Below are 19,119 nucleotides of genomic sequence, written 5' to 3' on the forward strand. Positions count from 1 at the left end.
GACAAACTTTGAAAACTTCATTGATGGCTAGGAGAATGAACTTGAATATTGACATGTGTATTAAGATGAAACATGTTGAACAAGATGGAAACACTTTTTCTTTTTTTTTTTCTTTTCCCTGTGAAAGAATTCTTAGACAAACAGAGATTTGAAAGTCTTATGTTTCTCGTGTCATCATTCTAAATGAGGCATTTGGTCAATTTGATGGAAGTTACTAGATTATTATGTCAAAAGAGTGAGTTTTGATTGAAAACTCTAGAGTTAATGAAACAATATTAAGATTAACCTAAAAAATAGAATAAAGTAAATTATTTAACCACAAAAACTTATAAGAATTTTAAAAAATAAATATTTTTTTTAAAAATTTCATACGAAGTATTTTTGTTTGCAAAATTAAAATCATGTTTGAAGTTTTGTTCTTCATCCAAAATCATTCATCAAAATGTAGCATTTAGGTCTAAAATACAATTTCTATATTTTTTTCTCGGTTGAATTTCAATCTTCCAGTACTCAACTTATTTTTGTGTGAATGTAAATACTTAATTTTTACAGGTTAAATACTTTATGTTTATAGTTAAATTAAATGCATAACTTTTTTAATCCAGAAGCAAATTTCTATCAAAAAAGCCCAAATCCCAATTTGTAACGAAATTTGAAATCTTGTAAGGGAAATTGCAAGTTGCAATTATTGTTTTAAAAATTGAACTGAAATTGATTTGGTAATATCTTTAACTCTTATAAAAGTGAAATATCTCGTTACTAACAAGAATGGACAGAAAGTTACTCAAACTAATTAAAATTAAGGAAAAATCAAGACAATATTGTTTGTGCCAATATTTTTTTTTATTTAATGTCAATTATAAAAAACCTTAAACTAAACAGAAAACCTATTTAGAGATTTTAACATGTATAAATGTTTTGCCAATTATTATTATTATTATATTTATCTTGAAAAACAAAACAAAAAAAGCTCAAATCCAAGTTGAAGTAATCTAAATCTTGGACTACACAAATGTTTCACATGATGATGAGGTAATGCTGCACTCAGTTTGATTTATACGAGGGAATATTAAGGGGCTTGGTACAGTTGTACTAAGCTGCAAAATCAAGTTACTTTTCACTTTTCTCTTTTTACCTTCTTTCTGATAAACTTTACAAACTCTATAGCACCTTGTTCAATTCTTTTATTCTTCTGTCATTAATTATATAATTTCAATGCGATTATAATAATAATGAAAAAACAACAACATTTGTTAATCCTTTTTAAAGGGTGTACGAGAATATCCTGATTAAGAATCTGGTATTGTTTTCTGAAACAGGACAATTCATTGAAAACTGAAACAATCTAAATTACAACTGCAGAAAAGAAAACACAGATAAACAAACTAGAGAGACATGGAAATAAAGATATTTCTGGAAATTCAAGGAACACCACATAAATGCTGCTAATAGCCGAGGATGACACGAACAACATCGTTTCCCATCATCAATTCAGCTTGAGATACTTCATAAGCCTGAGACAACCAAATAGTTAAAATAAAATTAAACATGTGTGCATCCTAGAAAATATCGAAATGACACGGAAAACACGACAAAATTTACTGCAGAATGCAAGAGAAGACTTATGGCATTACTCCCTCAATTTGCTGTCACAAAATGACCACATTATTTATTTGAGAAGGACTCGTCACTGTTTTTGTACTGTTCAAGTGTTCAACTATTTGGAAGCTATAGCAATGTGGCATAATATTCTCCAATCAAGGAAAAGTAAGCTTATTGCCACGGAATCTTTAGCCATCACTTTTCGCAAACACTTAAATTTTCACAGTCAAAATTTTTGTTCACAGTAATTTCGGTCCACAAGAATTCTGTGACCTTGTTATCTGGCTTCCATCACTGCAATGCTTCTACCACAGATTCAAAAAATATATTTTGACATAAAAATGTTACTGTGAAAGCAGTTACACCTAATTGCATCAAGCATCAGTTAGGTAGTAGCTAAATAATTGAGTGTAGAAATTTCAACCTGAAAACTCAAGGTCTATAACAAGTAATTTTTCTGTTCAATGACACAAGAAAACGAAAAAAAAAGAAATGTCAATGGTTTTAGTCTGCGATTTCTACCTTCGTTTTCTTGCATTAGAGTGACCCAGTTGCAGAACAATGCTGCATAAATCGTCACCTTCTGCTACTTTTTTTATTCTGGCCACTGATTGTTAACTATCAAACAGTTTTGCATTTTGCAACTGTTTGTGTGATGATTAGACTAGTCAACCCAAGAGGGACGAACAATGGAACGATGATAGATTAGATGATAATGCATGCATGAGAAGGATCAAAACAAGAAAGGTAATGTGAAAAATGTTGTTACTTAAATGACATGCAAATGATTCAGCACACGAAAAAGAGTGGAAAACAGAGATTTGGTTAAGATGCATTACTTGTCTCCATCATCAACATTGTTGGTGGTGGTGGTGCTGCTGCTTCCGGTGGACCTGTATTTGGGAAGAGGAACACGACCAGATTCAATGTGTCTGACATCCTCAACGAGGATCTCATAGTGTTTCTTAACTTCATCAGGTGTTTTGTCACCAACTGCTGCAGCCACATTCTGCCAGCGATCAGGGGTATCCTTGTCATATTTGGCAAGTGCTTTCTCAAACAGCTTGTTCTGTTTTTGGGTCCAAGAGGACTCAGAAGGCTTTTGCTTGGTGAGAGAGCTTGAAGCCATGAGTGATGAAAGAAGAAAGAGACTAAGAGAAAAAAGAAGAAGAAATTTCTTTGGTTGAAGGGAAAGTTTGTGTGAGTGTGAGAATATGCAGGTGGTGGTGATGTGCTTATATATTGGTGAAGCTAGTGGGTTATAGGTGATTAGGGAATCTGAGTATGCAAAAGTTATAAAGTCTCGTGACCCGTTCGCATTGGAACCACGAAATGATGCAGTACAAGAAGATTTTATTGGCCATAGCTCACATTCAGTGAAGGGAATCGGTTTAAAAAGAATATGGTTCCAAAAACAAGACTTGATTTAGCTTGATGGTACCGTTTTGTGAAGCTTATTAATGCATAGGAATTTTCCCAACACACCTTTTGTACTTTCTGTTAACTATGCAACCATTAATCAACTTCTTAGCATCAAAATCAAAATCACTCCAGTAAGGTAAGAGTTTAATGCTTAACACTGATTAATTAATCTATATGATGAAACATGTTAATAACAAACTCTTTTAAAATTTGTGAAGATTCTGATTAGTTTCATAAATTTGAGATTGTATAGTTGGTTATTGAAGTGAGTTAAATATTATAATGGACGAATAGAAAGAATTGAACGATCAAAATCCATAAATTCATTGTTGAATTTATTTAATGTGTGTATCGGAAAGATTTTGAGTTTGAATAAAAAATAATACATTTGAAAGTATATACTAATTTGTCAATTTAGTAGTTGAAATGTGAGGTTTAGTCTTAGTTTCACTTTAAGGTGCATTTGATAGAAAATTACTACCACAAAACATTGCTATGTTTATAAAAGTTTCAAGTTTCCAAATTAGGTTAGGTGGGTTGAACATTTGAAAATTTGTTAGAATTTGAGAGTTATTTGATGAGATTTTTGTTATCATTTATTGTTTTTTAATTGAAATAAATTATTTACGAGTATAACAAAATGTGTAATTTTTTGTTTTTTTTTTTATCAGCATACCATCTATTGAGTAAATATAAGTACTTGCAGTAAGTCTACAATATTCTCTTTGGGATTATCTATATTAAGTTTGTTGTGGCGATAAAACATTCTTTTGATAATATACAACACTTGAAACATTGTTGAGTGGTTAAACTCGAAGGAAAATTTTGACTTTCCTATTTTGTATTTAGTGTATTTTTGATAGCTGCAAATGACCACCTTTATCTCAATCATAAATTTAAACCACAAACATAAGTAAAAAGGATTTTGATTGAACTCATTTATGATTTGATAAGAAGATCATTACAAAACTTACTGCATATTTTTTAATTCAAGAAAAACTACTTCTTACCACTTTCTAATCAAACTGAAGTTTTGAATTTAAAACAATTTCACCTGTACAAAACAGTGGTTGTTTTTTTTACAAAACAAAAATCAATTCTCACTATTCCTCCAAGAAAATCAAACAAAATGATAAAACGTTGCTTTCAATGTGAAAGTTAAAAAGATAATTTTTTACTTTGAGGCGAGGCACACTGAGATCAAACACACCCTCAAAATAATATTGGAGATGGGATCATTTATGTTGTGTAACATGAGATTTGATCTCACTTATATATACTATTATGACTTTGCATTATATTTATTCAATGTAAATGAAATTATTTATGTCATGTAAAGTAAGATTTGTATTCACTTATATATTGTAAATCTGTATCATTTCTAATCAATATAAAATCTTCAACATATGAATTTACATTATTTCTAGTCGATATGAAATCTCTAACACGTGAATCTCTCGTCGATGTGAAATCTTTAACATGGTAACACAGTAATGCTGGTTTCTCACCCTCCCAAATGAATGACATGATGTAAGACAAGGTGGCAGCAAATAGTTTAATTTAAAGTTGGCAATTCATAGTAGTATAGTGTGCATGAAGAAAGTTTATTGGATGGGGTTTTTGGTATTCCATCGAAATTAGACTCAAATATTTGGAGTTAGAGATAAGTGTTCACAGGTATCTAAAAAAGCAGTGGTCATCACTTATCACTAACGTAATCTGAAAGACTGAGAAAAATTTGGCAAGAGGGGGGAAAGAGTTAAATTTTCAGCGTCTCACAAAAAATATTTTATTGTATTCAGTTCGTGAGATATTTAGAGATGGATTTTCCCAACCTTTGCTCAGAGCAACATTCCAAAAGGTTGTAAGGCTACCTGAAACCCGTACTACGATATCACCATACCACGTTTTTTTCTTCATGTTTTCGTAGCATTTTAAATATATCTCTTTTTTTTGTCTGGTTGGGCATTTGAAGGATTGTGTGTCGTCTCATTGGTGCAACAGTGAAGTACCATTTTCATTTCTCCATAACCAGGATAAGCTCGTAAATCTCTACCCTCTTCCACTTTCTTTTTCTTTATAAACCTAACCTTCGCGTTGATCAATGTATTAAGGTTTATTCATTCAATATATTTAATAATTTCACATCGTTTAAGAGTCAAGATCAAGAATAATTTAAATACACTTTCTTTCTTCGTCTCTTTTAAAGATACAACCGTGATAAAAGTTTTAACCTCAAAAATAAACAATGAGATTGGAAAGAGTTATATGAATTTGGATTTTATGCTGAACATGAGGTTGAAAAGAATAATATGAATTTGGATTTTCTATTGGATTTTTCTATATTGTTCCTCTACTTTATCTTCACAATATACTGACGACCAATGATACAAAACAATACCCAGAGAATCTTATTTATGTTTAACTTTCTATGTTGCTTCATTGCATAAGTTCATGTACACATCATGCAGTCACTGAATATAGTTGTGATTTTCTTTTCCTGATAAGAAAATAATTTTATATTTAATTTTGCTTGTATGAAAAATATTAATTGAACTGTGCATGTTAGCCTCATCTTCTTTAAATCAAGAAAAAGAAATTGATTCATTGAAATATTAACTTGGAAAGTTAATTATGTATGCATGGCAATAGATATATGCATTCAAATTCAATGAACTAAGTCGTTTATAGTAGCTTTCATAACACATAGAGCTGACTCATCAGCTCTGTGTTTTTTTTTTTGCCTTCAAATATTTTTGGTTTTGCCAAACAAAAAGAAAGTTGCAGGTTTTATTCAAAAAAGGTAATTCACTAACCTTTTCTTTTCTGGTGTTCTCTAAATCCTCTAGTCATAACCAACCCAGGAAGCACTTTTTGTGAACCTTTGAAAAGTTATATTCATGAATCATTAGTTATTCCCTTTAATGGAACTATATATACTAATGAAGTGGAGTGAGTGGTCCTGTTTCTGAAGGTCTGATTTTTGTAGAATGTAGGTTAAGTTAAGTGAATGATGAGAGTCTACATTGCTCAACAAAACCTAAGGTCCAAGATCATTGGGGTATTTAATGTCACAAAAAGGAACTTGGTAATTCACCACTCACACTGGTCCCTGAAATCTCATGGCAAAGTTTGAGAGAATCTTAAAGGGATAGAGCGATTGAGAAAAGAGAGATAGTGTTCTTTATACCTTGAAGGCGTAATGGAGATAAGTAGATAAAGGTTTCAATTTTGGGAACCAACCAATTAGAATCATATTGGTTCAATAAGAAAAATAACATAAAAATTTAACAGAAAATTTAAATTCAAATTTAGAAAAATATAGAAAAGTGTAAAGGTTTAAAATGACGAGGATTGCACCTGTTAGCGACCTTATATTGGAGGGAATCGAATGTTTCAACATTAATACTATGTTAAGAAATGAACTTTAGACCTAACTCAACTCTATAAAATCGACTTATAAAATGAGAATTGTACCTATTTATATATTATGAATTGATCTTGTATCTGGAACTTCCAAAGTATTGAGACATAAAAGTTCAAGTCATGCCACTTTATTTGGGAGCAAACAATAGGTGTTGACACTTCAATGCAAGGGTGCAGGGATTGATTCTACACTACAAACCTAACAACATTTTTTTCCCTTTTTTAATTGTTGGAGTGAACATATGCTAGTTACAAAACTTAATATAAATCATAATCAATTTTAATTCGATGTCTTTAACATGAATTTTCTTTAAAATATTGAATGAAACCATGGTTGTAGAAAAAAAAAAAAACTGAATTTTAGTGACACTATACTCAATGAATATTCAACTTTAATAGAACAGTTTCATAGGATTCAATGTTTTCTCTACTGTGTATAAATACATGAAAAGGATCTTTGTTTTAGTGGACCACACATGGTTTTCAAACCCATAAAAAGTGGACTTCGACCCAAAATATTTATGTCCATTTACAACTTCACCACACAAACACAAAATGAGAATTGATATTTGTATCTCTAGGTTTTACTATGTACCCCCTTTCTTTATCTCTTTATCAAAATTACACACTTTCCGGAAATTAATTTAGAAAGTCAATCTTAATATAAATTTGATCCCATTAATGAATCTAAACTTCAAATTCAAAATTTGTTTTTTATATTTGGATTTGATATACCTGACATGAATCATCTGAGCTTGTTATTTACACGCTTAATAATGACAAACATTATGTGTAAGCTACATTTGATCTTTTATTGGCGTTTCCCAACCCGCCAATAAAATTTACTGTGATATTAAAGCAACTTGACATGTCGTCGAAAATTTCAATTTTTAATCATAAAAAATCATAAAATAATATATCTTTAAAAACATAAGAAAGGAATAATATAAAAATTTATTAAAAAAAAATTCAAATTAGGGTAAACTTGCTTCATGGTGATCACAATCTACTTCTGTTTTATCTAACAGGTTTAATGTTCATAATTTATTAAAAGGAGGACAATGACGTAATTACATTATTAACTCATGCATGCAACATAGTTTTTCACATCGGTATTAATTATTATTTGTCAAGTACAAAAAAATAAGGTAGGAAACATTTATATAATGTGTGTATATATGTTAGATACATTTTATGGAATAAAAGATTACTATTTAATTTAAAAGAAACACTTACATTAAATTTTTATTATACATTCACAAATTTAAATTTATATAATTTTTTTTTCAAAAAAAAAAATAAAAGATACTAGTTTACTCACAGTTGGCAACAACTATATTATGGTTTTTGAATCAGTGGGCATTGTTCATTTTATATATTCTCTGTGTAATGGGTCCAAAGAAAAAAAGATGGAGAATAGAATAGAATGTAATGGTTCCAACCAAGCGCGTATGAAGATGCCATTATATTCTTTTCATGTATCTATGTCATTATATAAGCAATAAGTAATATTTTTTTTTTTACTAATTTTATTTTAATTTAATATCTTTTAAATCAGAATAAATATTTATTATAAAAATATTATATATAAAATAAAAATAATTTTTATTATAAAAAATATTTATATTTATAATTAAAATTTTATTACTTATTATTATTAAAAAAACAAACATAAGTGTTCCTAGTATATATATTTTCACTAATAAAAAATAATTTGTTTATGAGTTAATTTGTAAAAGTTATTTAATCTAACCTTTTGAAAAATTTATATTGCTGATGCAAGAAAGTATTAATATTTACATAACAAGTTAGTCTTTCACATTACATATTACATATATAAGGATTACAAATTTATTTTTTATTTTGACATTTATCACTAAAGTTATAGATTAATCTAGGAGATGCAAAGATTCATTTAAAACATTAACATATCGATTTTTTTTTTATCATATATTTGAGATATGTTAATAATACCATTAATATATATAAATTCTTCATTATATATTTCAGATAATTATGTTAGCTAGGCCTATACTATACCATATTATTTTAACCAGACTATCTTCATTTAATCAAACATTATTTTTATATTTAACCAATTTTCGTCAATGAGTCTTAACTTTAATAATTTTATTACTTGAAATTTTGTTAATATTTTATAAATTTATTATTTAAAATAATTTATAATTTATTTACCTGTAATCATGTAACTTGTAGATTTTTTATTTGTTTACTGATAGTTTTGTTGTTTTGAAAATACTAATGAACTAACTTAAGAAAAACGGTATTTGTTAGGAAATATTCTAATGTATGTTACATTTTTTCTATTTATTACCTAAAAAATATTTGTTAATTATTTACTAACAATTTTATATCTGGAAAAAATATTTTTTTTAAATACTTTTGTTACTTTAAAATAATTTAAAATTTTTCTTTGTACAATATTATGAAACAAATCAACCAACTCGAGATGAGATGTGAAATTGAAAAGGATTAAAGTACGCTATTTTTTCTATTTTATTTAAATAATTTTTTACTTAAATTAGTATATAAATTATATATTCATCGTTTTTTTTTTCTGCTAATAATTCTTACTATGTGAAAAATTCAATTTAGTTTATTTTTTGAGCATTCTTTTGTATCATGGAGCAAATGAACTAACTCAAGAAAAGCAATCTGCAATTTTTTTTATTTCTTTTTATAAATTTGTTAATCGAAATAATTTATTTACTCATAATCTAACCCAAAGAATCTGTATTTCTTTCTATAACTCTGTTACTAAGAATAATTTTCAATTTATTAACTTTTTGAATTATTTTCCATCATGAAGAAAAATAACTTAAATCTAGGAATGTGACAATAACCATTAAGCTTTTAAAAATATTCATTTTTTTTTCTTCTTTATATCAGCAGAAGAGAAAACTCAATTTGTATGTATATTTCTCACTTGAAACAGTTCATAAGTTATATACTCGAAATTTATATATATATATATATATATATATATATATATATATATATATATAATTCTAATTTATTTGACCTTTTAAACATTCTTTTATAATATGTTGTGGAACAAACAACTAAATCAAAGCAAGTCACAATAATCAGAAATACTTTAAAATAGTCCTCTTTTCTACTTCATTTTATCTATATATTTTTTACTCAAAATTATTTATTATTTATTTCAAGTAATTATAAATTATTTTGTATTATGTTGTGAAAAAATTAACTGAAGAAAGAGAGGCAACAATTAGCTATTTTTCAAAGGTACGTTATATTTTTTTTACTTCATTTTATCCATAAACTTTTTTCTTGTAATATTTAATAATTTATTTACGCATAATTTTGTTACTTATAAAATTGATATTTTTTTTATGACTAAAAAAATGTATTTGTTTGGCAAAGGAGTTGAAGATGTCTGTGCATTAAATAAGAGAAGGAAGCCCATAGCATCCACCTGTAAGCTTGCAAGTGGCCAAATTCATCAATGCATACTCTCAAAAATCCAACCTCTCTTACTTTTTTCGTCTATATTTATATTCATATACTATCTTTTTATTAATAATACTTTCTAACAAATTAAATAAAAAAGACATATTTACTTTCTTTAAAATATGAAAAAAATACGAGGGGCCTGGAGAAAGAACTAGGATTTCCCAATACATCGGATCTGCTGCTCTCTTTCAATGCTTCATCATATGCCATCTCCTTTTCCCAATTATTGTTTTCGAACACATATCACTTCCATAAGATAAGAACCTTTCCAATTATTTTTCCAAAATTTATTAGCAGGTGCTAGCAATTAGATCCTGTGAATTTTAAGTTAGTCAAAAAGCTTTATAAGTATAAGTGTTTGTCATAAACATTTTAAGTTCAAATGATTTATCTTAATTTTTTTCTCCATTTTATTATTAAAAGATATCTTAAATAGATTAAGAAGGAATATATATTTAAATATTATCGTGAATGAGTAAAAGTTTCCTAACTTTATACCAGAAATTGTTGAAATAATGTTAATAATTTAGAATATATAAGTGAGTACAAATTCTAACTTATTTTGAATTCAAAATTAACTTCTTAAGAGGAAACTTGATCAAACATTAAAACTAAAATCGTCGACTAAAAAATCTTAAATTATTGACATCATATGAGTGAAGAAATGTGAAGTGAATTTTGGTTGAATGCACCTGAATATGTGGTGGTGGTAGTACTATTTTGTTGCATGAAAAACAAGTTAATTAAGGCAGTGATATTTTTCATGATTGACACAAGTATTGGTGAAGCTATAGCCATGTCAAAACATGTGTTTATGATGAAGTATAATGATGAAGCAGATTTTCTAGAGATTAATGATGGAAGAGATTTGACTAATTGGGGAAAAAAGATAAGAGGGCATTGTTTATAGAGAGTGTGTAAGGTATAAATGCAGTGTATGGAAAGAGTTAGTGAAAGAAAATAGAGAATATATAGATGGAAAGCACTTGAGGAACTAAAAAAGAAAGAGTGACATAGTTTTTGTGTTGATGTAAACCACAAAAAAAGTGATATGATAGAGGAAATGAGATTGAGATGGAGGACCCATTTTGAAGTGTATGTATGCAACTGGTGCATAGGAAGAGGGGACCTATAGAGAGATAGAGTTGAAAGAGACATCAACCAAAAATAAAGTTACAAACATTTTCAAGAGATAATGGAAGTTGCCTTCATCCTCTCTGGACTTGTTCCTCATCACCTTTACCTTCCGCTATTGCTTCAAGCTTCAAATCGCAGCATAAATTTCCAACCAAACCATGATTTAGACAATGCTGTTAGTGTCAACTTGCTACTTCCATATCACACTCTTGCTAAACATTCTCCTCACATTTTACCAACAACTCTTCACCTTTCGTTAACATCGCATCAAAACATTCATTACCGGTCATAGTCGTCGAAAGATTGTGATTTTATATATATATGTATCACATTAGTCTTACACACATAAAACATTTAATACTACTTTTAATCCAAAATTTTAAGATAATAAATTTATAAATATTTCATCTTATATAGTGTTTAATTTTATCTTTTCTATCCGATATAAGACTTTGACTTATTATTCTGAACAACTTGTCTCATTACAATAACTAAACATCCTCATAAGCCACTAAAACAAAAAAATCTGTCATGTTTAGCAACTAAGTATGGGGTCAATTCTTCTTAACCCATCAATCACTTTCCTTAAAGTGGAACCTCGAATATTTTTAGATTATGTGGTTTTGTTTATCAAACGTAAGTAACTGGTTCGAATAGACCTGTATTCATAGTTCTAACATGCTAGAACTTTCTCTCATCTATATTGCAAATGTTTTATTTTAGAATACATTCTTGTCTGCTGGAATAAACAAAAACACACATAATTTATGTACTGTTTGTACATCCAATTTAAATAAAATGAAAACACATAATTGTGTGTAATTTTCTTGTAAATTTAAAGTTTTCTTCTTTTTTTATTTTACTTGTATGTTTGAAGCGAGATGCAAATGAATACATTCTTTGACGATACAACCACCGCAAGTACTGATAAAAGAGATTAGAAAGAAACCATTATGACGAAAGTACTATTATTGTAGAGTTTAATTAATTACAAAGTTGATTAGTCGAAAAAAGAAAGAAAGAAAAAAAAAACCTGCCGTTTCGAAGCGTTGGACACGCCCACGTGGCGGTCATATCAGTGGGCCCCACGGCCACAGCCTCGGTTATGGTTACATCAATAGACCATATGTCCCACTCTCTCTATCTTAATTATTCCGGTCATATTTTATTTCCTTTTATTAATTATTAGTGTGATTGAAATAAAATAAAATAAATAGAGAAATTAATTTCCCTCCGTTTATATATACCCACCCTATCTCTCTGCACTTCCTTAACACTATTCCAGTGTTTCTCCGTGACCCTACGTCGTTTTTCCTTTTTGTTTTCCACACACACCGCGAGGCGCGTACTTTCGGATCCGCTACTAGCCCAACAACGTAGCGGTGCCTAATCCTTAGGAATAACGAATAACCATAACAGCCTCAGCATGTTGCATTGTCTCAACGGTTCGGGGAATCTAGGAGCCAGTTGTTCGGACATGACAGTGTTGGAAAGACAAAGGGAAGCAACCATGAAGTGGCAACACCACCATCACGACAATCACCAACCTTACTGTTCCGCTACGGAGTTTCACGTTAACCTCGTTTTCTCTTCTTCTTCCAACAACCTTCCTCAGAGTCAGGGCTTGGCCATGGCGCGTGAGCGTGATGATTCCGCGCTCTCTCAGGTGTTGGCTCATTCTCTCAAACCCGACCCGGGTCTCTGCCCCGAATCGGACAACGGATTCGGATCCTCTTCCGGTTTTTTACCCAAGGAAAACAATAAGAAGAGGAAGGCGCTGAACTGCAAGGTACCAGAGAATGCTGATAGAGGGTTATGATTCGGTGTGGTGTGGACTATTGTAAGGCAAACGTGACGATTTTTTTTTTTTTCGATTTTGTTTAGGTTGCTGCGGAGAGTGATAACAAAGAGAAGAGAGTGAAAGGAAGTGGTGAGGAAGGAGAATCCAGAGTGACAAACCAAACCGGCAACAGAAACGGCAAATCCAACGCAAATAAGAACAACAGAGAAACCTCTGCGGATTCTTCGAAAGGCTCCGAGGTTCAGAACCAGAAGCGCGAGTACATTCATGTCCGAGCGCGTCGTGGCCAAGCCACTGATAGTCATAGCTTAGCTGAAAGAGTGAGTGAAAAAAAAAAAAAAAACCTAAGTACCATATTAAACGACGCGTTTTGTTTCTATTTGTGTTTGTTAATGCGAGCGTTTTGTTTTGTTTGATGCAGGTCAGAAGGGAGAAAATTAGTGAGAGAATGAAGTATTTGCAAGATTTGGTTCCGGGTTGCAACAAAATTGCAGGCAAAGCTGGAATGCTTGATGAAATCATTAACTATGTTCAGTCTCTTCAACGACAAGTCGAGGTTAGAGTTTGTTGGTCCCTGTGAAATTAATTAGGCTCTTCACTGTTCATGTTGGAAAAGTTGAATTTTTTATGCTTTCAAGTCTAAGGACACTTGAATTAATGTCCGCGCGTGACTTATAATGTTTATCATTGCATGCAGTTCTTGTCAATGAAATTAGCGGCTGTAAATCCAAGCATTGACGAACTGTTTGCCAGAGAGGTATGCACAGTGACTCAACTTTTTTCTCCTTTTCTATTAGCTGGATTCAGTATAGTAACAGCTTCTTAACATGTGACGGAAAATTACAAATAATCACATTATAATCACAAATACACTATATATATACTAGGAGATTTTACCTTAAAAACCTTGGATTATGTTCTTGCATCTGTTTATGACATAACTGTTTATGTTTGATTCCTACAGGTGTTTCCTTCATGTGGTCAAGGTTTACCCAACATTGGGATGGCATCGGATATGAGTATGTGTAACAACCCCTCGTATGTTCAGTTGAATTCGACACAGCAACTTGTATCATGTTTTGGTGGATTAATAAATAACGTGGGGATAAGCCCTCCGAATGTGGGAGTTCGAAGGAACCTTAGTACTACTACTACACATGTACCTTTGCCCGAAGCGTTTATTGACTCGTCCTGTTTCACTGTATGTTTCCCTTTTGTGTATGCAATTGTAGTGTTGTTGTTGTTGTTCTGTAATGATTGCTCTTGTAGTGTCTAATAACTACGTGCACTGCAGCAAATTCTACCCTCTTCCAATTGGGAAGGTGATTTTCAAAGCCTTTACAACGTTGCTTTTGATCAAGGGAGAGCATCATCATCATCTTTTCCTTCTCAGCCATTTACAGGTAGCTACAAATTTATGACTTGTCAAATCACTGTTTTTTTCTAAGCCTGATATCCTTAAAGTAGAAAGTAGAAGCACAGCAGAGTGGATTTTAATGGCTGATCGAGACACGACAGTCCCACAGACATTGATAAGTCCTTTTTTTTTTTTTTTATCAAAATGAAGAAATTTTTCAAAAGAGTCTTTTAATCATGCAGCCATCAAGCCAGTTGTCTCTTTTATTTGTTTCTTACATCACTTTCTGACCTACAGAGTAGTGGCAAAGTTCTTTGCAGCTTGCTCAATAACATTAGAATGATCGATGCTAATTGCCATGTATAACACGTTGTTTTGATACCAGACAAACAAATTAACTTACGAGGTTGCAAGTTTCTCTTTTCGAGATTCTTCTTAGTTGTTTGGATGATGAATTGTTGTTGTAAACATGGTTTTATGTATCTGCAGGTGTAGTTGAAATTAGCAATCCGAAGATGGAGATGTAAACGATCGAGATTATCCATTTGATTTTGTTGGATTGGCTCACTCGGAAGAGCTTTATGGAGATTTTTTTCTAAGTACATAACATATATTTGTTGTATACTACTCCGTAGAATAAATAAGATCATATTAGTGGCTGTTAACTTCACTCATTTTTACACTTGCACGTTTAATGTAGTATATATATATATATATAATTGATTGAAAAAATGAAAAAGTTGATCGCGATGTCACGTGTGTGACCACGCACCTAATCCATTATACATTAGGCTTGATGGCAACCTTCCACTGCTATTTAAACCTCTCTTTCTGCTAAACTAAACTAAACCAAACAATAATAATAATAATAATAATAGTGTTATGCAATAAATATTGGAAAGATATAAAACACATAAAAGATAGCAAAAGTTAACATGAATGGAGATATAAAACACATAGAGCTGCCGTCATATATTCTACCTTTGTTGTGGACAAAGCTACCACATTTTGTTTCTTAGATGCCTCAAGAAATTGCCTATGTTTCTAGAATAAATACATAGTCTGAAGTGTTTTTTCTATCATCCAAATCTCCAACATAATTGCTATCTGAAAATGTTAGCAGTCTTAAACTTCTAGTTTCCTTTTTATACCAAATTCCAAGAAAGATGTACCTCTGATGTACCTCAAAACATGTTTTGTTGTCATCCGATGTGTGGTAGTAGGATTAGTCATGAATCTGCTAAGTAAACTTACTATATACATCAAGTCCAGTCTAGTGATAGTTAAATACATAAGACTGTCAATTAATTGTTTGAACAGAGTTTCTTCAACACCTTGTTCCTTTGTATTCTTGGACAGTTGAATCCCTAACACCATAGGATTCTTCATTGCACTGTTGTCCTCCATACCAAAACGAGACAATGTCTCTGCCAATTAATTTTAAAATATATTTGAAATAAAATTGTTATTATTATAAATGTTAAATATGTTTTTTCCTTGATTTTAAGTGAAAATTCGAATTAGTTCCTTTTCAAAATTTTGGCCATATTTAATCACTCAACTTTAGAAATTTTGTTATTATTATTTCTTTTAACCAAATTTTGTTAAGTGTATTTAATATTTCATACGCGTTTTATGATAGTATCTGAGTTGTTTATAACGTTTGATATATCTTCTTCGTGCTTAAACTTAACAAACAAAATTTGGTTAAATGACTAAATCAACTCATTTATAAAGATGAGAGACTAAATTGATCCAAAATTTGGAAAAGGGACTAAAATGACTAGATCCACGCAATTATAAATATGAGGAACTAAATGTATCCAAAGTTTCGAAAAGGAACTAGTCTCAATCTTCACTGAAAGTTAAGGAACCAAAATTACATTTTCGTAGATGAGAAACATGTTTGAAACGTAAACTTTGGTTAAAATGATTAAGTCCACACATTTATAAAGATAAAAACTAAATTGATCCAAAATTTCAAAGATGAACTAATTATAATTTTTCTAAAAAGTTAAGACAACAAAACATATTTTACCCTTATTATAATATTAGTTTGTAGAAAAAATAAATGAGAAATAAAAGATAAATTTAAAATTTTAGAATGGAAAATAATGTTTCAATACTAGATGGAAAATAATGTTCCAAAATATCCATTTAAAAATAAAAAAAAAGGATTATTTTGAGAATTTTTTTATGAGTAATTTTTTTAATTTAAAAAATTATCAAATAAAAGAACAGTTAATTAAAAACTATCATTTAAAATGTAAAAGTTATAAGATAATTATTTTAGTTTAAAAAATGTATCACAGAAATTCCTTTATATATAATTCTGTAAAAAGTCGTTGGAGAGAAAACTTATCCTTTGATTTCTAATGTAAAAATAACCCATCGCTTCTATGAATACTTTGAACTTATGATGTTACTAATTAAAATTAACTACTAATTTTGTAGGAAATAAAATGAAGTAATTTAATTATTTTATTGATATTCAAGTACTTCACTATTTTTTTAAAAAGACAAAAGTTTTTGGATTACTTAAAACTTTAAAATTTAAACCCAATATATTTCATAAAAAGAATACAATTTAAACCATAAATTTGGCTCTCGAAAGTAGCTATCTCTACATGTGTGGGGGTAGGGTTGTGCATATGCTCAACATTTATAAAAGTGAGGCCAATCCAAACATTTTATAAAATGGAACATTTAATTAATTGAACTAATAAAATTAACTAATGTTTGGAAATTCACCTTGGATGATGGATTGCCATCAATTTCTTATGAGATCTAAATTAATCCAAACAAATGAATCAATTGTTAGACAAGAATTTTTAAAATAATATTTTTATAATCTGATTTTAAAAAAATCATGAAATGTATTATGAAACAAGTTTTCTATAATACTACTTTTGAAATAAGCTTTTCAGAAAATATACAGGACTTTTCAAAATGAGATTTTTAGAATGAATTTTTTTAAAACAATTCTCAGAAACAACTTTTTAGAATGAATTTTTTTCAGTATTATTTTTTCTTCTTCCATTCTGTTTTTTTTTTTAATAGAAATGATGATGACATAGTGGTATGATATATGTAAGAGGTATTTTAATCTTTTTGACTAATGTAGGATACAGGAAACAAAAGGCTTAAAAAAATAAAGAGATACCTCTAGAAAAAATAAAATTAATGTGTTGGACTTCACTCATGTTATAACTATTGGACCAAGGAAAACCAGATTCTCTTAACTTTTGGGTCTTTCTTCCTACATCGCAAGCATTTCTTCTACATCTCCAAACAAATTTTAAATTTTCTAAAAACTTTTTGAACACTTGAAAAAAACTCACAGATATCACACCCTTAAAATTATTTCTGGATATCGACTTCCAAAAGTCAAAATATATCATTGAAAGTCGACTTCCGAAAATCAAAATATATCACCGAAAGTCGACTTCCATAAGTCAAAATGTATCATTGGAAGTCGACTTCCAAAAGTCAAAAGTTATTACTGAAAATCGACTTCCAAAAGTCAAAAAACATTACTGGAAGTCAACTTCTGGAAGTCAAAAAATTAATTATATTTTCAATATTTTTAATTCTTTTTAAAATTTATGTTTTCTAACTTTTATTTTATTTTTTAAAACACATATTAAATATATTAAAATTATAAAATATTTAAATTTAAAAGAAAAATTACTTTAGAAAGTACAAAATAAGTAAAAAAATTCTAAATAAAAAATTAAAAAATAAAATAGAAAATTTATTTAAATTAAAATAATAAAACTTTAAATTTAAAAAAAATGAAATATATATATATATATATATATTCTGTTTTTAGTTAAAGTTTTACTATTTTAATTTAAATTATTTTTCTATTTTATTTTTCATTTTATTTATTTTATTGATATTATTATAATTATTTTATTTATATATTTAATGTGTATAGTATTTTATATTTTATTTGATTTTTTAATTTTCTTGAAAATTTAAATATTTTAATCATATTTTAAAAAAAATTCAATTATATATTTTTTATATTTTTAAATTTAAATTTATTTTAATATAATTTATTAAAATTTTAATAAAAATAAAAAAGAATTTAAAAAATCATATTTAAAATATCATATATATATATATGTTTTTAAAAATTTAAATTTCATTATTTACATATATATATATATATTTTTTTTTTTCTTTTTTTCTTTTTTTTTAATTTCAAGTTTTATTATTTTAAATTCAATTTAAATATTAAATAAAATTAAATGAAGCAGAATAAATTTTGTAGTTTTTTGTTTTGTTTTTATTTAAAGTTTAATATTATTTTAATTTTACTTATTTTTATATTTATATTCATTTTTCAGTATATTAAATGAAAATAAAATTATATATATCGATATTAATATTTTTTATTTTTAAAATATATATTAAGAAATATGAAAATATAAAAAATAAATAAAACAATAAATAATAAACTAAAAAAAATTAAAAGTTAGAAAACATAAATTTAAAAAAAAATAAAAAAAAAATTATTTTTTATTTCCGGAAATCGACTTCCGATAATGTTTTTTACTTCCGAAGTCGACTTGCGGTAATAATTTTTTACTTTCGAAAGTGGATTTTCGGTAATAATTATGATAATATGATTTAAAATAAAATATATTAACTTATAATGTTTTTCTATTATAATAAATATATAATTAAAATAGTAACATAATTTAAGTTTTGGTGTTTATGAAATATATTTTAATTTATAATTATAAATATTATTTCTAATAAAAAATCATAATATTTTTTTCTTTAAGTATATTCTAATTTTAATTTATACTTTTGAAAATTATTTTTATGTTAATTTATTTTATATATATTTTTACTTAATAATAAT

General features: G+C 28.3%; 2 protein-coding genes across 7 annotated transcripts; one reads left to right on the forward strand and one right to left on the reverse strand.

Moving 5' to 3' along the window:
- Positions 1 to 1,286: 1,286 nt before the first annotated feature.
- On the reverse strand, positions 1,287 to 2,968 carry LOC114169170 (protein RADIALIS-like 4). Its single transcript, XM_028054212.1, has 2 exons — positions 2,442 to 2,968; positions 1,287 to 1,514 (listed from the first exon to the last, which is right to left on the reverse strand). Exons 1-2 carry the CDS (start codon positions 2,729 to 2,731, stop codon positions 1,487 to 1,489), a joined length of 318 nt encoding a protein of 105 aa, XP_027910013.1. The 5' UTR covers positions 2,732 to 2,968; the 3' UTR covers positions 1,287 to 1,486.
- Positions 2,969 to 12,349: 9,381 nt separating this feature from the next.
- LOC114168601 (transcription factor bHLH63-like) lies at positions 12,350 to 14,916 on the forward strand. Of its 6 annotated transcripts, none has more exons than XR_003600708.1 (8): positions 12,350 to 12,874; positions 12,970 to 13,206; positions 13,308 to 13,442; positions 13,584 to 13,643; positions 13,851 to 14,087; positions 14,181 to 14,289; positions 14,546 to 14,649; positions 14,733 to 14,913. XR_003600708.1 is itself a non-coding variant. In XM_028053486.1 (7 exons), the coding sequence occupies exons 1-7, from the start codon at positions 12,512 to 12,514 to the stop codon at positions 14,768 to 14,770; spliced, it is 1,179 nt and encodes a 392-aa protein (XP_027909287.1). In that variant the 5' UTR covers positions 12,350 to 12,511; the 3' UTR covers positions 14,771 to 14,916. The 6 variants fall into 6 exon arrangements, 4 of the variants coding, with proteins under 4 accessions (XP_027909287.1, XP_027909288.1, XP_027909286.1 ...); XR_003600709.1 differs by having other exon boundaries at positions 14,541 to 14,649; positions 14,733 to 14,749; XM_028053486.1 differs by lacking the exon at positions 14,546 to 14,649 and having other exon boundaries at positions 14,733 to 14,916.
- Positions 14,917 to 19,119: the final 4,203 nt, after the last annotated feature.

Source organism: Vigna unguiculata, chromosome 11 (assembly GCF_004118075.2).
Source record: "Vigna unguiculata cultivar IT97K-499-35 chromosome 11, ASM411807v1, whole genome shotgun sequence".
In the NCBI taxonomy this organism is placed as follows: Eukaryota; Viridiplantae; Streptophyta; class Magnoliopsida; order Fabales; family Fabaceae; genus Vigna; species Vigna unguiculata.

What these genes read in the sequence shown, in the direction of transcription:
- LOC114168601 (XM_028053484.1), top strand. Translation starts at nt 12,512, where the DNA reads ATGTTGCATTGTCTCAACGGTTCGGGGAATCTAGGAGCCAGTTGTTCG. An exon ending in GTCATAGCTTAGCTGAAAGA is followed by an intron (nt 13,207 to 13,307) that starts GTGAGTGAAAAA and finishes TGTTTGATGCAG; the next exon opens with GTCAGAAGGGAGAAAATTAG. An exon ending in CTCTTCAACGACAAGTCGAG is followed by an intron (nt 13,443 to 13,583) that starts GTTAGAGTTTGT and finishes CATTGCATGCAG; the next exon opens with TTCTTGTCAATGAAATTAGC.
- LOC114169170 (XM_028054212.1), bottom strand. Translation starts at nt 2,731, where the DNA reads ATGGCTTCAAGCTCTCTCACCAAGCAAAAGCCTTCTGAGTCCTCTTGG. An exon ending in AATGTTGATGATGGAGACAA is followed by an intron (nt 1,515 to 2,441) that starts GTAATGCATCTT and finishes TGGTTGTCTCAG; the next exon opens with GCTTATGAAGTATCTCAAGC.